General features: G+C 34.6%; 1 protein-coding gene across 2 annotated transcripts; it reads left to right on the top strand.

Moving 5' to 3' along the window:
- The first annotated feature begins 600 nt into the window (after positions 1–600).
- LOC107940635 (peroxidase 27) lies at positions 601–2,478 on the top strand. 2 transcript variants are annotated; one of them, XM_016874071.2, is made up of 4 exons: positions 601–901; positions 996–1,181; positions 1,401–1,533; positions 1,902–2,478. In XM_016874071.2, exons 1-4 carry the CDS (start codon positions 635–637, stop codon positions 2,303–2,305), a joined length of 990 nt encoding a protein of 329 aa, XP_016729560.1. In that variant the 5' UTR covers positions 601–634; the 3' UTR covers positions 2,306–2,478. The 2 variants fall into 2 exon arrangements, with proteins under 2 accessions (XP_016729560.1, XP_016729559.1); XM_016874070.2 differs by having other exon boundaries at positions 604–901; positions 1,401–1,566.
- Positions 2,479–21,430: the final 18,952 nt, after the last annotated feature.

Genomic DNA, 21,430 nt, shown 5'->3' with positions numbered 1-21,430 from the left:
TCTCACTTTTTCTTTTCTAATAAACCCATCTCTAAGTTTCCAATTCTCAAATTTTGGGATAAGGAATTCTGTAATTCCAGCTGTCTTGAATTATACTATTTTATAATTAAATATATAAATAAATATTAATTCAAGCAATCGAATCCAACCGTATTGACAGCGGTAAGAGTTGCGATTGCCCGTTATTTAATGGACAAAAAACAACATATAGTAGACAGAAGCATGAATGGTAAACAATAGGGGTCGTACTAACGCTGATTGATATAGGAAGAATCTTATATTAATTAATGTTTTTTGGTTGATTAGTTACCAGTTCACCATCATGATGTTGGTCATATTTTTGGCCAGTAAATCTTGTCATTTCCATTGGGTATATATATAAATATACATATACCTATCCATATTCATTGTCATATATGTATCTGTGTTGGTTGAGAAGGGTCAATCAATTCAAATACATTCGAAACCCCATTAATTTTGTTAAAAATTCAAGTTAAAACATTAACATCATTTATCAATAATTAATATACGATTCCCTAAGCTAACTGCTAAAAAAAATGCTCAGTGATTTAGTTTATCAAAGCTCAACCAATCTCTTCTCTTGTCTTTCCTTCACGTAAATTTATATATATATATGTTTTATAAGCAATTGCTGAAGAATCAGGTGCAAGGCAAAATGGAAATAGGGCAAAGGGTTTTGTTGTGTCTTCATATTCAGCTCATTATTGTTGTTATGGTTTTAAACCATAGCAATGCACAAGGTTTGAAGCTGGGGTTTTACAGCGAGACTTGTCCAAATGCAGAGTCTATTATAAGGAAAACAACGTATGGGTTCATTTCTAGAGCACCAACTCTTGCTGCTCCTTTGCTCAGACTCCATTTCCATGATTGCTTCGTTAGAGTAAGTTTATTCAACCATATGAAGACCCATTTTTAGTGGAATGGGCGTCAAAATCAAGTAATGTAGCATGTAACGACTGTTGTTGACTGGGCAGGGATGTGATGGGTCAGTTCTTCTAAATTCCACTAAAAACCAAGCTGAGAAAGACGCCATCCCCAACCTAAGTTTACGAGGTTACCATGTAATTGATGCTGTCAAGTCTGCAGTCGAACAAGCCTGTCCTGGTGTGGTTTCTTGTGCTGATATCCTTGCCTTAGTTGCTCGAGATTCAGTTTCCATGGTAACTCTTTTTTTTTTCTTTTTCTTTTTTTTCTTTTAAAATTTTTGTACCGTATTCATAATTTATATAAATTTGAACTTTTTAAGTATTTAGATATAACTTTCTAAATACTTAGAAAATTTTAGGAAAAATTTTCAAATGTATTAATGTCTAAAGTGACACATACTCATATTTTAATATTTATATTTATGGTCGGCTGTTTTGAATTAAATTTTTCAGATAAATGGACCTTCTTGGAAAGTTCCTTTGGGCCGAAGAGATGGAAGAGTTTCAAAATTGAGCGAGGCACTCGCAAACTTGCCTTCTCCCTTTTTCAATATAACACAACTCAAACAAAATTTTGCTTCTAAAGGTCTAAACATGAAAGATTTGGCCGTTCTATTAGGTGATTTTGATTTTATTATAAATTTAAAAATTCACCTAACTTAGTTGGAATTGTTGTTATTGCAGCAATAAAGAAATGTAGAGTTAAAAAAATTTTAAAAAAATTATGAGTACAAGTAAATATTATATTATATCAAAAGAAAATAATTGGTACAATTTTTATAAAAACAAGTCATATTTATTTGTCAAATAGTTTTTTTATATTTTCTGTTTAAATCTTGGGTTAACTTTGGAGGAAGCATAATCAGAGCTGTAAACCCATGAACATATGTTCTACTACTTGCATTAAAATTGACAACTTGATGGTTAATTTAAAGCTGTTTTCAAATTATAAAGGAGGACACACCATCGGAACATCTCATTGCGTTGCCTTTGGCCTCCGTCTCTACAATTTCAGTGGCAAAGGCGACGCCGACCCATCGATGGATCTGACCTATGTCACTCAGTTGAAGCAAAAATGCAAACCAGGAGACATCACATCACTGGTGGAGATGGACCCTGGAAGCTTCAAGACCTTTGACGAAGCTTACTACACCCTCGTCTCTAAAAGAAGAGGGCTTTTTGGATCTGATGCCGCACTTCTCAACAATGCGGAGACCAAAGCTTACGTCTTGCAAGCTTCTCGTCATGGATCGACTTTTGCTAAAGATTTTGCAGTGTCGATGGAGAAGATGGGTAAAGTTGAAGTACTCACTGGGAATCAAGGTGAGATTAGGAAACATTGTGCCATGGTGAACTAATTGGAGAGCTTTTGAATTTGATTGTTTGGACTTAGTTTAAAATGTGAATTGTTTGGGGATAAAAAGAAAAAAGAGATCATTGGAATAAATTTCCAACAAAATTTGTATTGCTTTGTATAATTTGTGTATGACCGTTTGGTGCTATACATACATTACCCAGAAGTGGAGATCAATGCTTTTGTCTTTTATTTCACACCATTCCAACTCAAATATTCAATAAATGCAACTCATACCGGTCTGCTTGTGACCAAGATTTTATCAATTTAATCTCAATATTTATATTTTATTTTTTTTATTATTTTTTATTTAAATTTAATTATAAAAATATATAAATATTTTTTTACTATTTTTTTATACATGAAAATTATTGGATTAAATCACATTTTCGGATTTAAACTTGACAACTTTTCTTACATTAGAATTTGAAACTTTCTTTTTATCCAAGTTAAGCCCTAAATTTGGCAATTATTCCCACATTGAGGCCTGAATTTTTTTTGTCCAAGTTAGGCCTCGAACTTGGCAAATGTTCCAAAATTGAGGCTTCAATTTTTTTAATCTAAATTAGTCCTTGAAAACCCTAAAATTTAAACATTAATACGGGAATAATTATCAATTTCAAACCCTAATGTGAGGACAATTGCCAATTTCAAGGCCTAACTTGGAAAAAAAATAATTTAGGCCCCAATATAAAAAAATTTGTCAAGTCTAGGTCACAATGTGAAAACAATTTAGGACCTAACTTAAACCAAAAAAAAAAATTCAAACCCTAATATAAAATATTATCAAGTTCAAACTTCAAATAATGATTTAACCTAACAAAATTGTTGTAGATTGACCCAAGTTGGATCCAAATCACGAGTAATGAAATTAAAAATAAATAAACCGAAACTCAAAGCTAACTTAGCAAAATATATTATCAAAATTGGTGGATGTTATTCTCTCCAAAAACAATTTTTAAGTAGAAATTGAAAATTATCATTTTACTTCACTTTGATTGATATTTGTCATTGTTCTTATGACCTAGAGATAAATTTACCACCATACATTAACTTTTTATTGAATTTTGTGACTTTACTTCTATTTGATGAATTTTGCTAATAAAGTTAATTTTTTTAAATTTAATTTTGCTATTCAATTTGTAAGGCTGTTGAGACCTACAAAAATAAAATTTACTTGAAAAAGATTAATTAGTAGAAGCAACAAGTAGAATCATATCCACAAAGATCGATAATAACTTTATTTCTTTAAATAAAAATAATAATAATAATTGGAAGGTGGGTTCTATGAAATCAAAAGCTAAAATTAAACTAGAACCAAATTTAAATTAAAAACTTAGATTGAAAAAAGCAATAATTAAAAGTTTTAAAAAAATTGATGGGAAATAGTTCTAACGAAAGGTAAATCTCTGTTTGATTTATGAATTTGATCATCAATGCAAGGATAACTTCAATTCCTTTAATAAATTAGTTTTAATTGTTAACTCAACGTTGGGTAACCAATCTCTCCTTACCTATTCAGTAACCAAGAGGCAACTCATTTGAAATTACTTCTCTAATCGGTAAATAATCCCGTAACTCAATGCCCAAGGTTTAACTTATCGGCAATATTAAGAACTAAAAAGACCTAATTCTAACTAACAAATTCACCTCAACGGAGTTCATTTAAGCTAGATCGCACATCCACACCACATAAACGTAAACTACGACATAAAAGAGTTATGTAGTTTGTCACTAACATGAGAATAAATTGAACAATTGCAGATTTAATTATTCTAATTAACAAGGCAACCATTCTAAGCTATCAAATGTTGGTTGAATATTTAATAAAACAAAAGATGCATGAATACTAAATAACAAAGAAAAATTAAAATGGAAATAAGTCCCGTGAATTTATTAAATCAAACTCCAATAAAACCTTTGACTAGAAAAAAAGGTTTAGAAACACATAAAATAAAGAAAACAAAATAAAACTAAGAATAGCTAGGTCAAAGACTTCTCGGTCCAAACCTAATTATCTTGACTTATAGAACAAAAATAATATGATGAAGAAAATACAAAAGTGCCTTTAATTAAATAAAGCAGAAATTTTCAAGATATTTTAGTAACTTTCGCGTCAAACTTCTACTCTATTTTTGGAAATCTTCTTGACGCTTTTGAGTTTCATCCATGAAATAACTTTAACTATATCTTTTAGTTCTCTTCAAATCGATATTTTATGAGCCCAAAAAGGACACTTGTAGATCAAGTTATAGCCAAAATACTGAAATTGCACTTGTTAAAAGTCTAAGTTGCAAAAACTTGTGAAAAATAAGAGTTGAACTCATTTTTCTCCAATTATTCCCTAAATCAATAATAATAAAATATAAGTATAAATAATATAATTAGAAACATAAATAGTAATTGAACGAGAGAACTATCATAAATAAATAGAGAAATTATGCACTTATCACAATTTTAATTTAAAATAATTCATAGATAAAATTTAATAAAAATATTTCGAATATTTTATTTTAATATTTAACAATAATAATTTATTTATTATAATGTTAAAATTAAATAAAATGGTTGTTTTATAAAAATAAACTTTTTTTCTTTTACAATATATGTATTTTTATTTTTCAAGGTTTTATTTTATTAAATAGAAATTCTAATTTAGTTTACAAATTTTTAATAATTATAAGTTATATTATTGTTAAATATTAAAATAAAATATTTGAAATATTGTTCTTATAAATTATGTTGTTAAATCATCAAATTTAATATTGAATGATAAATTTTTATTAAAAAAATCAAAGTTGGGAAACTTTTAATGGAATTCAAAGTTTAGAGGTAAAATTCAATCACATAAGAATTGAATAGCAAATTTATTCATAGTTTAAAAATATAATGGCAAATATCAATAAAAATATAATGGCAAATTTTAATATTCACCTATAGTATGATGGTAAATTTGCACTTTAATCCCAATTTTTTAATAAAATTGAGAATAACTCACGTTGGAATAAGTCGGAAGAACTCTTATTTAAAAACAACCCTCATCTTGCACTTCAAGATATATTTCGCGAAATATATTTCCCATGATATTACTTCACTGAACTAAAAGAAGTGGAAATAACATCGGAATATGACAGAATTTTTAGATTATTTTCACTCTTGAGTTTTTCGAAAGAGTTTGGCTTAATGAATTAAATATGGAGATAGTTAAGAGGTTTTCCTCTTAATCTTTTCTTGTAACATAGTGTTTCTCCCTTCTTTTAGAAACATAGTTGTACCAGCCCATTTTTGCCCGGGCCCGTAAAACAAACCCAACAACTAAACCCAATTACAAAATTAGACCCAAAATTACAAGCCCAAAATTAAAAGAAAAAACCTAAGGGCCCAAATGGCCTACAACCTAAACCAATTTCAGTAAAAAAAAAAACCTAACCCTAACCCCAGTCGTCAGCCACCGCCCCTAGCATCAACCACTCCAACTGCTCCTACCTGCAAAAGAAGAGAAAAACACGCAAGAAAAAGAGCAGCAAAGAAACAATATAATATATATTCAAATCGACTATAAAGCTGAAGAAAATGTAACACAAAAAGGGTTTTTTTTAAATAAAAAAATCAGGAGATTGTGAATGTAAAATCGTTGTTTTCAAACACATATCTGAATACAAAAAAAACAGCAAGGATTGAAGGAAAAAAAAAAGATTCAAAAGTGCTAAGGTCCCATTTTTTTCTTCCTTTTTTATTTTTATTTTTCGGCTACACATACAAACGTATTTTCTCTAATTTTTTTTCTTTCAAAAGTAGTATATATATATTTATATATAAAAATATAAAAAAACAAAAAAAATACCTTTTTTAAATTCCGACCACCGTGCGATGGCGGCGACAACGACGGACGACGGTGGTTCGGCGACCGAGACTCCATCGGAGGGGAGAGGCTTCAGAGAAAAGGGGAGAGGGAGAATTTTTTTTTAAAGGGGTGTTGAAATGATTTTTTTTTTGGGAAAAATTTACTTAAATAGAGGGCCAAAACGACGTCATTTTGGCCTGGGTCCTTAAACCCCAAAACGGTGTTGTTTTGAGACAACTCGCGTGCCGACCCGACCCGCCTCAGAGGATCCGCGTGTTTTCAACGGAAGGGCTAATTACACTTTTATCCCTTCCACTTTTTTATTGTTTTAAAATTTAATTTTTCATTTTGGTCCTCCCTTATGCTGCGCGTTTTGAAGGGAGGGGTTATTGTCCATTTTAGTCCCTCCTGGGTATTTGCGCATGCAATTTATTGTCCATTTTAGTCCCTCCTGGGTATTTGCGCATGCAATTTAGTCCTTTTCTCTTTTATATATTTCTAGATTTCCCCAAACTTTCTGTTTTGAATTCAATTTAATCCTTTTTTTAATTATTTGGTTACCTTACTATCAAATTAGTTAATTTTATTATTTTTACTATTATTTTTATTAAATATATTATTGTTATTATTGTTATTATTATTTACATGTTATTATTACATTTTTTTATTATGGTATTATTATTATTTCCATTATTACTATTTTTATTTTTTTATTATCATTATTATCATCTTATTTTATTGTCATTTTTGTATTATTATTATTATTTTTATATTTTTTTTACTACTATTATTACTCTTTTTTTGTTATTATTATTGTTTTTTACCATATTATTATTTCCTATTTTTTATATGTTATTATTGTTATTAACATATATTATTATTATTAATGTACTATTATTTCCTATTATTATTATTACTAATATCACTATTACTATTATTATTATTTTTTTACTATCTAATATATTATTATACCTTTTTATTATTATTACTATTGTATTATTACTATTATTATTATATTTTCTTTTTTTTTGTATTTAGTTATACGTTATTATTTTTTATATATTAACCAATTTAATATATATATATATTAGCACACTTATTTTATTTATATATCATTACTCTTATTATTATTATTTCATCATTTATTTTATTTATAGTTTTTTAAATAACTTCAAACTTTAGATTATTTATTATTTGTATTATTGTTGTTACTATTATTTTTTTCTATTTGACATATTATTGTTATTACTAAATTTTCTTTTTTACTATCATTGTATTGTTATTATATTTTTTCATCTTATTTATTTTCTCATTACTTAGTTATTTATATTTCTTATTCATTCATATTTTCGCTATTATTATGCTTTAGGCATTATGTCTATATTAATATTTAGGTACTAATATCGTATTTTACTACTGTTATATTTTTCCTATCATTATCATCACTATTACTACCTTATTAAATAGACTCTCATAATCTTCATTATTTTACGACTAGTTTTTTTTATCTTCAAACATTTAGCTTATTTATTATTTCCCTTTCTTATTATTCGTTTGATGCATTTATTTTATCTTTGTTTTTATAATTTGTAACGCCCCAATTTTCGGGAATCCTGTGAATGTTGGCATAGGTTTAATTATGTTAGTGGGCTTCTAGAAAGCCCAAGCTTAAGATAGATCCAGGTAATTTTAGTTAATTTTTGTTCCATAATAAAAAGGGAGTGAAATTATGAAAGAGGACCTATGTGAAAATGTTTGAAAATGCTATAGGCTAAATTGAAGTGGCCAAATAAATAGGAGTGCAAAATAGGAGGATTTGCATGACAAACCTCCCATTTTACATGAAGTGGCCAGCCATCATGTTGTTGTAGACAAAATGTGCACTTGATATCCATAATTTATGGTACAAATTGATACAAATTGATAATAGGTTAGGTAAATGTTCCATGATAATGGGTTAGGTAAATGTTCCATGATAATGGGTTAGGTAAATGTTTCATGATAAGAATTTCATGTCTTTTGTATTAAAGAATTAAATGGATGAAATATGAAGTTTTATTAAAAGAAAAAGGGGTGAAAAGAACAAAGTTTTGTCCATCTTTGTTCATCATAGCTGAAAGTTAGAGAAGAGAAAGGAGAGGAGAAAGCTCTTGAGTATTCGGTCATTAGGAGGAGGAAAATTGAAGGTAAGTTCTTGGTACCTTGCTTCTATTTTGAGGTTCATGAGTTCTTTTTTATTCTACCTTAACTCTTGAAGCATATTTTGGTTTTTAGTTGTGTTGTGAGCATTTGGTCATGAATTAAAATGAAGGAAATGTTTGTTGTTTCATGTTCTTTTGATGAAAAATGGAAGATATGTGAAGTTGAGCCAAACAAATGAGCATGCATGTGCCTTAGATGCTAAAGGAAAAAATCGGCTAACTTGTTGTGCTTTAAAATGATGAAATGGAGATTATGCTTAAGTAAAAATCATAGATATGTGATGATTGATTGGTGATATACATGTTTAAATAACATGCATGCAAGATAGGTGTATGAAAGAGTGATTTGGTAATAAATCTACTTGGGACAGCAGCAGTAACGTGACTTTGGAAAATCACCATAAATTGTGGGAGATGAATTAGAAGCTGAATAAATTATGCAATTAAAGCTTATTGAGTCTAGTTTCTAATGAAATAAACAAGAACATATTTTGAATTCTGTACAATGAGAAATTTGATTCGTAATGAAGAGTGGTCAGATTAGTCAAACAGTGAAACATGGGAAACTTTGAGAAAAATCTGGTATTGATTGGCTGAACCAAAAATTCTGAAAATTTTATGGATAGAAGATATATGAGTCTATTTTCAAGGAAAATTAACGGAACTTGATTTGGAGTTTCGTAGCTCTAGTTATAAATGATTTAGTGACTGTTGCTCAGGAAAACAGCTTGCAGTGAAATTATGATTATGTGGTAAACATTGACAAAAATTTGTTAATGAGTTGCTTATTGATTTCTTATAAGCTTACTATGATCTGTAGGTGTGGTTGGCCGAATATTGTAAGGGGTTAATACGTAGTTTGTATTTGACTAGTTAGATTAACGTGTTAGTAATCTAATTGTAGACGGTTCGTGTGTGGATCTCGTCAGCATATCGTCGCAAACAGGTGTGTAACTAACACCCTCTTTCTTAGTCTAGATCGGCAAAAGCCGAAATGCCGAAAACTGGTATTTTGTAGATTTGCGAGTGTGCGAATGCTCGTGAGATAAATCGATTAATGTTTTTGGTAAGCTGCAATGTTTGGACTGCAAAGTGCATGATTTCTGTGCCCTCGATATTTTTAGGCTTAATGGGCCAAAATTGGAATGATGGCCCAACAGGCCCAATTTGGTAAGAACCCTCGGTACGTGATTCTGTTAGTACGTGAAAGGTAGGAATATGCATGAAAAACCCTAAAATAGATAAATTACTGAAATACCTTTAAAAGTGGAAAATTTACAGTTTTACCCCTAGGAGATAAATTGCCGAAATACCCCTAGGGTTAAATTGACTTAAATGCATGTTTCACTGTTGTTATTTACTGCATGCCATGTTGTTATTATCTGATGCATGGGATTGGGAAATTGACGGAGGAAGTACTGAAAGTGGCTTGTCCACGTACTGGAGGCTTTGCCTCAATTTACTGTTAACTGAGCAGCAATGCTACAACTGTGGAGTGTTGGGTTGGGTGGGTTGAGCTATCCCCACATGGAGTGTATGGCTGGTACGGGTGGAGTGTAGTGGTTGGTGGGTTGAGTAGTCTCCCCAAATGGGCTTGCATATGTTATTGATGTTGCATGTATTTTGAAATGGGCCTCTGGGCCATACTGTTATCGAAATAAGGGGCTAAGGCCCAGTTTATTGTAATCTGAAAAGGGCTCTGGTCCAGTACCACTGTTACCTGAATGGGCTTAGGCCCAATAGGCTTGAGCTGACTTGGACTTTGAATGGGTTTTCCTTACACACTGAGTTTCCCCAAACTCACCCCTTTTATTTTCATCCACGCAGGAAATCGCCAACCATAGTGGGCTTGGAGTTGTGAGGGAATTCGGAGTGGCCACCCGTTCTGAAAGTTTGATTTTCTTCTGGTGAATTGGACATCCTTTTAATTACGTTTGAGGTTTTGAGCTTTTAAATGTAATAAGGCCGCTTATTTATTTTGATGGTTTTTAATATGTATTACTAAGATAGGTAATACTTAATTTAACTGTTGCAATTGGATAGCTTTAGGGCGCGTTTTCAAAAACAACAGTTGATTTCAAAATAACACGACAACAAGCAAAGCTTCCGCAATGAAAGTATTTTCCAAAATTAATCACTTTTCCTAAAAATGACTTAATCGAATCGGTTTCCTAGAAATATCCATGACGTTAAGGTGTGGCAATGGCAGTATGCATGTCTAGGATTGGATCCGAAGGGAGCTTGGTACTTAAGCAGTCCGATGGACTCACCACCTCTTTTCCGGTTTCCTACCTGGTGCACAGCTTCCATTCACTTTAACCTTTAATGAATTAATCTTTTGAACATCAAATATGATTTTCTGGACTTAGAATGGAAAATTTTTTTTTTACGTTTTTGATGTGGCATGCCGGATCCGGCCATAACTTCTGGGCCGGGTTTGGGGTGCTACATTTAGTGGTATCAGAGCCTAGGTTGCAACAACTCGGCTGTGGAATGAGTTTACAAAAACAAAGATTTTTGAAAGCGAAAATTTTATAAAGAATGCGAAAAACTTGATTTTCAAAATTTAGATCTTTAGAAGGTGGCATTCCGAATCTCCGGCTCAAGTCTGTAAGTATTCTGAATTTTTCTGAATATTTTCCTGAATTATCTGTCTGTACTGAAACCCTACTAGGACACTCTAGATAGGATGATACTGAAACAAAGGAAAATCTGATAAGAGATTGAAACTGTAGCTAGACTTCGATTCTGCGAAAACAAACTCTGAACTACTGTCTGATTCATAAAACATCTGTAATAAACACTGGAATATTAATTGATGCATAAAAATTCGTAATCAAGATAAATCGATATGAGTACGAGAGCTACTCGGGAAAGAGGCCGTGGTCGAGGCCGAGGTAGTACTCAAGCTGGAACTTCATCTTCTGAACACATACCCACTGGAGTAGCACGACCACCACCGACGAATGAGAATGGGCCGTATGATAGGGCCGCCGAGGATGATGCCCTGTCACAGGCAATGCTTTGTGTTCTGGAAAGGGTTGCCGGAGCAAGTTCGGGCAACGAAATTCAGGGATCTATTTCTGAATGACTTCAGGACTAACGGAACGGAGATCTTTAAGGGCATGTCTGGTACAGCCCCGAATGTGGCGGAATATTGGTTGGAGGCCACAGAACGGATTATGGACGACTTGGACTGCTCTGAGGAGATTGTGAGTGGGGTATCTGTACTAAGTCCCTTTGGATCACTCGGTTAGGGTAGACAAACTGTATAAGGATGTACCCTTAGAAACTCAAGGTAGGATTTTCCCTGGAGATCTGATGGAGTTACCGTTCGGAGAGTTTGATCTCATTTTGGGAATGGACTGGCTTGTTAAGCATAAGGCAACCCTGGATTGTACTGCTAAACGAATGGTGTTAAGGACCACAAAGGATGATGAGGTTATGGTGATAGATGAGCGAAGGGATTATTTGTCCAATATGGTGTCGGCATTAAGGGCCGAAAAGTGGATTCGGAAAGGTTGTGAGGTCTATTTGGCATTTGTAAGTCAGTCAGAAGAGGAGGGACTGACAGTGGATAAGGTTAGGACCGTAAAGGAGTTCCAAGATGTTTTTCTGGAGGAGCTTCCAGGATTGCCTCCGAATCGAGAAGTTGAGTTTGGAATAGACTTGTTGCCTGGAACGGCGCCCGTGTCCATCGCACCGTATAGGATGGCACAGAAGGAGTTAGTGGAGTTAAAGGCTCAAATTCAAGAGTTGTTGGATAGAGACTTCATTAGGCCAAGCGTGTCTTCATGGGGAGCACCGGTGCTATTCGTGAAAAAGAAGGATGGTACGATGCGGATGTGCATTGATTATCGCCTGTTGAACAAACTGACGATTAAGAATAAGTATCCACTGCTAAGGATTGACGATCTATTTGACCAGCTTAGAGGAGCTTCTGTATTTTCCAAGATCAACCTTCGATCTGGATATCATCAGTTAAGGGTCAAGGAGGTAGATATCTAAAAGACGACATTCAGGACTCGGTATGGTCATTACGAGTTTCTGGTTATGCCATTTGGACTAACGAATGCTCCTGCAGCATTTATGGATCTGATGAATCGTGTGTTCCAACCATTTTTGGATCAGTTCGTAGTCATCTTTATTGAGGATATCCTGGTATATTCTAAAACTGAAACGAAACATGATGAGCATCTCCGTATAGTGCTGTAAGTATTAAGGGAGAAGGAACTCTTTGCGAAGTTCAGCAAGTGTGAATTTTGGTTAAGGGAGATAACCTTCTTAGGACATGTGGTCTCTACTGAGGGGATTAAGGTGGACCCTTGAAAAATTGAAGCAATTTTAGAGTGGAAGCAGCCTAGGTTAGTGTCGAAAATACGGAGTTTCCTAGGACTGGCAAGATACTACAGAAGGTTTGTGGAAGGTTTTTCTGTTATGGCAGCACCTTTGACAAAACTCATAAGGAAAGGAGTACCGTTTGTATGGACTAAGAAGCAGCAGAAAGCTTTTGAGAAGTTGAAGAAAGTTCTGATTGAAGCACTTGTGTTAATTCAGCCGGAGTCTGGGAATAATTTTACTATGTACAGTGACACATCACACGTGAGTTTGGGCTGCGTGTTAATGCAAGAGGGTAAGGTGGTTGCATATGCATCACGATAGCTTAAGCCTCATGAGGAAAACTATTTGACTCATGATTTAGAGTTGGCAGCAGTGATATTTGCACTTAAGATTTGGATACATTACTTGTACGGAGAAAGGTGTATTATATACACTGACCATAAGAGTCTTAAATATTTGTTGACTCAGAAGGAGCTGAACCTTAGGCAAAGGAGATGGATTGAGTTGCTTAAGGATTATGACTGTTCGATCGAGTATCACCCAAGCAAGGCTAATGTGGTAGCCGATGCTCTAAGTCGTAGAGCTGTATCTGATCTGAGAGCAATGTTTGCTCGTCTGAGTCTGTATGATGATAGAAGTCTGTTGGCTGAGTTGCAAGTGTGGCCAACCTGGGTGGATCAGATTAAGGAAAAATAGTTGAACGATGAGTCTTTGGTCGCTCGTTTTCAACAAGTTAAGGAAGGGGAAACTTCTGAGTTTGGGAGCCAGAAGAGACGATGCAACAGCAATACCCTCATCTGTTTGGATTAGGTAAATTTCGAGGACGAAATTTCTTTAAGGAGGGTAGAGTTGTAACGCCCCAATTTTCGGGAATCCTGTGAATGTTGGCATAGGTTTAATTATGTTAGTGGGCTTCTAGAAAACCCAAGCTTAAGATAGAACCAGGTAATTTTAGTTAATTTTTGTTCCATAATAAAAAGGGAGTGAAATTATGAAAGAGGACCTATGTGAAAATGTTTGAAAATGCTATAGGCTAAATTGAAGTGGCCAAATAAATAGGAGTGCAAAATAGGAGGATTTGCATGACAAACCTCCCATTTTACATGAAGTGGCCAGCCATCATGTTGTTGTAGACAAAATGTGCACTTGATATCCATAATTTATGGTACAAATTGATACAAATTGATAATAGGTTAGGTAAAAGTTCCATGATAATGGGTTAGGTAAATGTTTCATGATAAGAATTTCATGTCTTTTGTATTAAAGAATTAAATGGATGAAATATGAAGTTTTATTAAAAGAAAAAGGGGTGAAAAGAACAAAGTTTTGTTCATCTTTGTTCATCATAGCTGAAAGTTAGAGAAGAGAAAGGAGAGGAGAAAGGTCTTGAGTATTCGGTCATTAGGAGGAGGAAAATTGAAGGTAAGTTCTTGGTACCTTGCTTCTATTTTGAGGTTCATGAGTTCTTTTTTATTCTACCTTAACTCTTGAAGCATATTTTGGTTTTTAGTTGTGTTGTGAGCATTTGGTCATGAATTAAAATGAAGGAAATGTTTGTTGTTTCATGTTCTTTTGATGAAAATGGAAGATATGTGAAGTTGAGCCAAACAAATGAGCATGCATGTACCTTAGATGCTAAAGGGAAAAATCGGCTAACATGTTGTGCTTTAAAATGATGAAATGGAGATTTTGCTTAAGTAAAAATCATAGATATGTGATGATTGATTGGTGATATACATGTTTAAATAACATGCATGCAAGTTAGGTGTATGAAAGAGTGATTTGGTAATAAATCTACTTGGGACAGCAGCAGTAACGTGATTTTGGAAAATCACCATAAATTGTGGGAGATGAATTAGAAGCTGAATAAATTATGTAATTAAATCTTATTGAGTCTAGTTTCTAATGAAATAAACAAGAACATATTTTGAATTTTGTACAATGAGAAATTTGATTCGTAATGAAGAGTGGTCAGATTAGTCAAACAGTGAAACATGGGAAACTTTGAGAAAAATCTGGTATTGATTGGCTAAACCAAAAATTCTGACAATTTTATGGATAGAAGATATATGAGCCTATTTTCAAGGAAAATTAACGGAACTTGATTTGGAGTTTCGTAGCTCCAGTTATAAATGATTTAGTGACTGTTGCTCAGGAAAACAGCTTGCAGTGAAATTATGATTATGTGGTAAACATTGACAAAAATTTGTTAATGAGTTGCTTATTGATTTCTTATAAGCTTACTATGATCTGTAGGTGTGGTTGGCCGAATACTGTAAGGGTTAATACGTAGTTTGTATTTGAATAGTTAGATTAACATGTTAGTAATCCAATTATAGACGGTTCGTGTGTGGATCTCGTCAGCATATCGTCGCAAATAGGTGTGTAACTAACACCCTCTTTCTTAGTCTAGATCGGCAAAAGCCGAAATGCCGAAAACTGGTATTTTGTAGATTTGCGAGTGTACGAATGCTCGTGAGGTAAATCGATTAATGTTTTTGGTAAGCTGCAATGTTTGGACTGCAAAGTGCATGATTTCTGTGCCCTCGATATTTTTGGGCTTAATGGGCCAAAATTAGAATGATGGGTCAACAGGCCCAATTCGGTAAGAACCCTCGGTACGTAATTCTGTTAGTACGTGAATGGTAGGAATATGCATGAAAAACCCTAAAATAGATAAATTACTGAAATACCTTTAAAAGTGGAAAATTTATAGTTTTACCCCTAGGAGATAAATTACCGAAATACCCCTAGGGTTAAATTGACTTAAATGCATGTTTCACTGTTGTTATTTACTGCATGCCATGTTGTTATTATCTGATGCATGGGATTGGGAAATTGACGGAGGAAGTACTGAAAGTGGCTTGTCCACGTACTGGAGGCTTTGCCTCAATTTACTGTTAACTGAGCAGCAATGCTACAACTGTGGAGTGTTGGGTTGGGTGGGTTGAGCTATCCCCACATGGAGTGTATGGCTGGTACGGGTGGAGTGTAGTGGTTGGTGGGTTGAGTAGTCTCCCCAAATGGGCTTGCATATGTTATTGATGTTGCATGTATTTTGAAATGGGCCTCTGGGCCATACTGTTATCGAAATAAGGGGCTAAGGCCCAGTTTATTGTAATCTGAAAAGGGCTCTGGTCCAGTACCACTGTTACCTGAATGGGCTTAGGCCCAATAGGCTTGGCTGACTTGGACTTTGAATGGGTTTTCTTTACACACTGAGTTTCCCCAAACTCACCCCTTTTATTTTCATCCACGCAGGAAATCGCCAACCATAGTGGGCTTGGAGTGTTGAGGGAATTCGGAGTGGCCACCCGTTCTGAAAGTTTGATTTTCTTCTGGTGAACTGGACATCCTTTTAATTACGTTTGAGGTTTTGGGCTTTTAAATATAATAAGGCCGCTTATTTATTTTTGATGGTTTTTAATATGTATTACTAAGATAGGTAATACTTAATTTAACTGTTGAAATTGGATAGCTTTAGGGCGCGTTTTCAAAAACAACAGTTGATTTCAAAATAGCACGACAACAAGCAAAGCTTCCGCAATGAAAGTATTTTCCAAAATTAATCACTTTTCCTAAAAATGACTTAATCGAATCGGTTTCCTAGAAATATCCATGACGTTAAGGTGTGGCAATGGCGGTATGCATGTCTAGGATTGGATCCGAAGGGAGCTTGGTACTTAAGCAGTCCGATGGACTCACCACCTCTTTTCCGGTTTCCTACCTGGTGCACAGCTTCCATTCACTTTAACCTTTAATGAATTAATTTTTTGAACATTAAGTACGATTTTCTGGACTTAGAATGGAATTTTTTTTTTACGTTTTTGATGTGGCATGCCGGATCCGGCCATAACTTCTGGGCCGGGTTTGGGGTGTTACATAATTATTATTCACATCGGTGTTTATGTTTATTTGGTTATGCCTATCAATTTTTATTTGTTATGCATTCTTTATTATCTCGTTTCATTACGAATTTAGGTTTTATCCAATCCAATATTAATTCTTCCATAAAGGCAATATTTCGTATTTAGAATTTCAAGAAAATCGTGCCCTAACTTACTGGGTTTCGATTTTTCTCATTTAATCTAAATAACGAAATATTCTTTTAAACTCGCAACACGAATTTTGAATAAAATACTTATTCTCGGATATACGAGGTGTTATGTCCTAACTTACTGGATATGACATCTTGTTACCTCGGGATAAGATTTTTGCTAACAAAGGCAGTATTTGGCATTTGGGAATTAGAGATATCGTGCCCTAACTTACTGGGTTTCGATTTTTCTCGTTTACTCTAAATAATTGAATACCCTTTTAAAAAAGGTTCAAATACACAAATTTTAAGTAAAAGGCAAGCTCATTCTCAAAAGTTCGAGATGTCGTGTCCTAACTTACTGGATGTGACATTTTATTACTTTGAGACGAAAAGGTCTTTAACGTTCCAGTATTTTTTACAAGAGATGGATCATATTTTAAAAGTCTTTCAAGTTTTCAATTTTTGACACTAAGACACTAATTAATCAACTAGGTACCAATTTTGGGAGTTACGAGGGTGCTAATCCTTCCTCGTGCGTAACCGAATCCCGAACCCGTTTTTCTGAATTCCGTAAACCAAAATCGTTGTTTAAATAAATCGAACCATTTATTAAAAACAACCACTTTTATGAGATGACCCGATCACACCTCATCAAAAAGGATTGGTGGTGACTCCCGTTTTTTTCATTTTCGTTTCCAAAATCAAGTCAACCCCGTTTTTCAAAAAAATGGTTTTGACAGCTTGGCGACTCCACTGGGACCCAAATAAGAGAGTCAAGCCACAAATTGATTAACTTTTGTCTTTTTGTCGAAAATTGAAAATTTGATTTTGATATACGATCCTTTAATTACATTTCATCCGTTTTCATCCGTTGGTGTTACGATCTTCATCATTTTATTCATATTGTCTTTATTTGCTTCGAGCTTTTTGTATATCCTTGCACATTGCATTGCATGACCGCTCGGTTACACCCTTTTAAGTGGGAGTGAAAAACTATTCCTTCGTGAGGTCTTCACCTCCGTGTAGGATAGTGGATCGCTTTCAGGATACATCTGTACCTATGTCTTCGTGAGATTTTCATCTCCGTGTAGCCATAGGGAAATGTATCCCCCTGAACTGAAGTTGGTCTATATGAGCCTATGATGGGTGAGGATCGAGGAATCTGCAGGTTCGGGTACCTTTTACTTTAGAACCAAGTCGCATATAGAGAGCCCTAGGAGCTCACCCTAAGTAGAGGCACGCCAAATCCTAGTTGTCACCCGGATAGGTGCTCTATTCTGTTTTCATTTTGTGTTGATGCGTTTGATTTTGCTTTGATCACATTGCATTTCCATCGTAAAAGATCCTTTCGTTGCATTTTTATTTGTCATTGTTACGATCCTTATCATTGCGGTTTATAATCATTGGGTTAGTTTAAGTTTAGGCATCTTTCTGTATATTGCATTGCATGATCGGTCGATCTTACCCTTTTAGGTGGAGTGGAGTGAGAAGCTATGCCTTCGTGAGGTTTTCACCTTCGCATAGGCTAGTAGACCGCTTTCGGAATGCATCTGTACCTATGTCTTCGTGAGATTTTCATCTCCATGCAGCCATAGGGAAATGTATCCCCCTGAACTGAACTCGGTCTATATAAGCCTATGATGGGTGAGGATCGAGGAATCTGTAAGTTCGGGTACCTTTTGCTGTAGAACTGGACCACATATAGAGAGACTTAGGAGCCCACCTTAGGTAGAGCCACGCCAAACCCTAGTGGTCATCCAGATAAGTGTTCTATTTTGTTGTTTATTTGTTCTGTAGTAACGTATTTTGTTTTGTTTATCTATTATTGCATTGCATTACATCATCATAGAAAAGAGGTGTTGATTCATATTCAATTGCTAAATAGAAGAGCTTGTCATGAGAAAATGGATTTTTTGATAAAGTGGATTATAATACGGTTGTCTGAATATGGTCCGAGTAAACAACAAGAGAATGCTGATAGTTCATGAAGGAATACACGACTTTGCTTCATTGCCTAAGAATTCAAGCCAACAAAGATTATTCGAGAGCCGTCATGTCTTAAAGAAGCTAACGAGTATTGTAGGGATAAGTGAGCAACGAGTCGCAGACTGGATCAAGCAAAAAGGAGTTAATGGAGACATCTTTTAGAAAATTTGCAAGACTTGACCATAACATCCGGATATGAAGAAAAAGATCGGTGCCTTCACTTGGAATATGAGGGCAATGCCGCATATGTAATCCGTTTTGTGTAAAGAAATTTATTTTCTAGAAAAGTTGTTCTAATGGAATTGAATTCAGAATCAGCGCCTCTCTTTCTTTTTGCATTCATCCCATGCATTTGCATTGCATTTCATCACATGCATTAGATTTTTACAAAAAGGACCCTAATTAGGTAAAATTGTTTCAGTTAACCTGGGAACCGACAAAAGTCAAACGACTAGGCATCTTTATGGTACATGAAAAAGGATAAAAGATATGGATCAAAGATTGGAAAGACTTGAACAACTTCAAAGAGAGACGCAAGACCTGCTACAAATGCAAATGCAAGAGCAACTAGCGAAGATCCAGTAAGATATAAGGGACCAAATGCTAGAGTCCCAAAGGGATATGATGAATCAGTTGTCCCAATTGCTAATTAAGGGGCTAGAAAAAGGAAAAAGCTCCATGATCAATGCTGAGGAGGACAATGAGAAGCCTCTCTACCCTCCGGGTTTCACCCCGAAAAATGCTCCAACAGATCCGCAAGGCTACCTATTATCAGAACCCAGCAATATCAAACCGGCACCTCGGTACCGGTGGATTACCTGATAGGCTTAGGCTCTAATTCGGGGGGCAATCCAACCAATCCTGTAGTTCCTGATCTGGATGAAATAGAAAAAGCAAAGAGGGAATTGCCAAAGCAACTCGAGGATCTGTATAGATGGTTGGAAGAAAAATTTAAAGCAATGGAGAATGTTGACTACTACTGTGGGATTGATGCCAAGGATCTGAGTTTGGTCCCTGATCTAGTACTCCCACCAAAATTTAAGACTCTAGAGTTTGAAAAGTACAATGGGACTAGTTGTCCTGAAGCTCACATCACAATGTTCTGTCGAAGGATGACAGGATATGTTAATAACGACCAATTATTAATTCATTGCTTCCAAGACAGTCTGATCGGGTCAGCAGCTAAATGGTACAATAAATTAAGTCGTGCTAAAATCAATTCATGGAAGGACTTAGCACGGGCTTTCATGAAGCATTATGGCCACGTGACTGACATGGCGCCCGACAGAATTACACTACAGAATATGGAAAAGAAGCAAAGTGAGAGCTTCAGACAATATGCGTAAAGATAGAGAGAGGTAGCGACACAAGTCCAGTCACCTCTTCTAGAGAAAGAAACTACGTGCTTTTTGTTAACACTCTAAAAGCCCCGTTCATTACCCATATGTTGGGAAGTGCTACCTTGAGTTTCTCAGACATAGTAATGTCTGGTGAGATGATTGAAAATGCAATCAGGAGCGGGAAGATAGATGTAGAAGAAAGCGCGAAGAGGTCAACCCCAAAGAGAAATGAAAATGAAGTGAATAATATGAGCAAAGGGTATTCCAAATTGGTCAACGTAGGCCAGTCGAGGACTGTAACCACTAGCTATTAAGGCTCTTCAAGGCAGGAATCTAACTCGAGGCCGAATACAGAAAGGCTCCAGTTTACACCTATCTCAATGTCATATAAGGAGTTGTATCAGAATCTCTTTGATACACATGTGGTGTCTCCGTTCTACTCGGAACCCGTGCAACCTCCATTCCCAAAATGGTATAATGAGAATGCTCATTACGAGTACCACGCAGGAACAACGAGACACTCAATCGAAAACTGCACTACATTTAAAAAGTTAGTCGAAAAGTTCATTGAGATGGGAGTTGTGAAGTTTGACAATTCCTCAGAACTAAATCGTTCCGATAATGCAGTAAATGCGATTTGAAAGTGGGGCCAAAAGAGTTGCAATGCCTTGAATAAGTCAAAAGCCTGAAAGGAATATCGAGGAATCTGAATGATATATCTAAAGAGGGAACTGAGGAATAAAAGTCTCCAAACTTTTGCATACTTGAGAGTGTTTTGAACAATGGGACTGTGGAAGAGATTCCTTTATTTTTAGAGTTAATCTAGAGTAATATTCAAAACACGCTTGTTGCTTTAAGCCTAGAAGCAATAAAGATCCTTTTGTGAAATAGGCTTGTGTCCTAAGTCTTTATTTCAATAAAATGCATATTTTTTTGAGTAAATATTCTTTTATTTCATACTATACAAATAATTGTTCATAGATTCTTTTGTTCTTTGGACTTTCTTTCAAATATTCATTTATTCTTTATTCATTATCATACCATACAAATAATCATCCTTAGAATCATTTATTCTTTGGAATCTGCCTTCATACCTACAACAGGTCTCCAGATATCAATGACGGGAGCGAAACTGTCACTGACTCCGAGTCTCTTTTTGAGCAAGATATGTGTCTAGAGAGATCTCAGGACATTGAAGATGATAGAGATTGTAGCCTATCTCTTGATTTGTCAAGAATGGTAGAACAAGATAAGAAATAGATCCTACCTTACAAAAGGGGCAATGGACATCGCGAACCTAAGAGAAGAAAAAGGAAAAGATCAAATCCTACCTCACCACAAAGACAAAGTGAGACATCATTGAGTTATTCCCAATTCA

The sequence above is a fragment of the Gossypium hirsutum genome, chromosome A12 (assembly GCF_007990345.1).
Source record: "Gossypium hirsutum isolate 1008001.06 chromosome A12, Gossypium_hirsutum_v2.1, whole genome shotgun sequence".
NCBI lineage: Eukaryota > Viridiplantae > Streptophyta > Magnoliopsida > Malvales > Malvaceae > Gossypium > Gossypium hirsutum.
Note: the sequence above shows the minus strand (reverse complement) of the source record. Positions and strands in the feature narration are given on the sequence as shown.

Bases quoted from the DNA above. Each gene is read 5' to 3' on its own strand.
- LOC107940635 (XM_016874070.2), top strand. From the start codon at position 635: ATGTTTTATAAGCAATTGCTGAAGAATCAGGTGCAAGGCAAAATGGAA. The intron at 902-995 runs GTAAGTTTATTC...TTGACTGGGCAG, and splicing joins TCCATGATTGCTTCGTTAGA to GGATGTGATGGGTCAGTTCT. The intron at 1,182-1,400 runs GTAACTCTTTTT...TAAATTTTTCAG, and splicing joins CTCGAGATTCAGTTTCCATG to ATAAATGGACCTTCTTGGAA.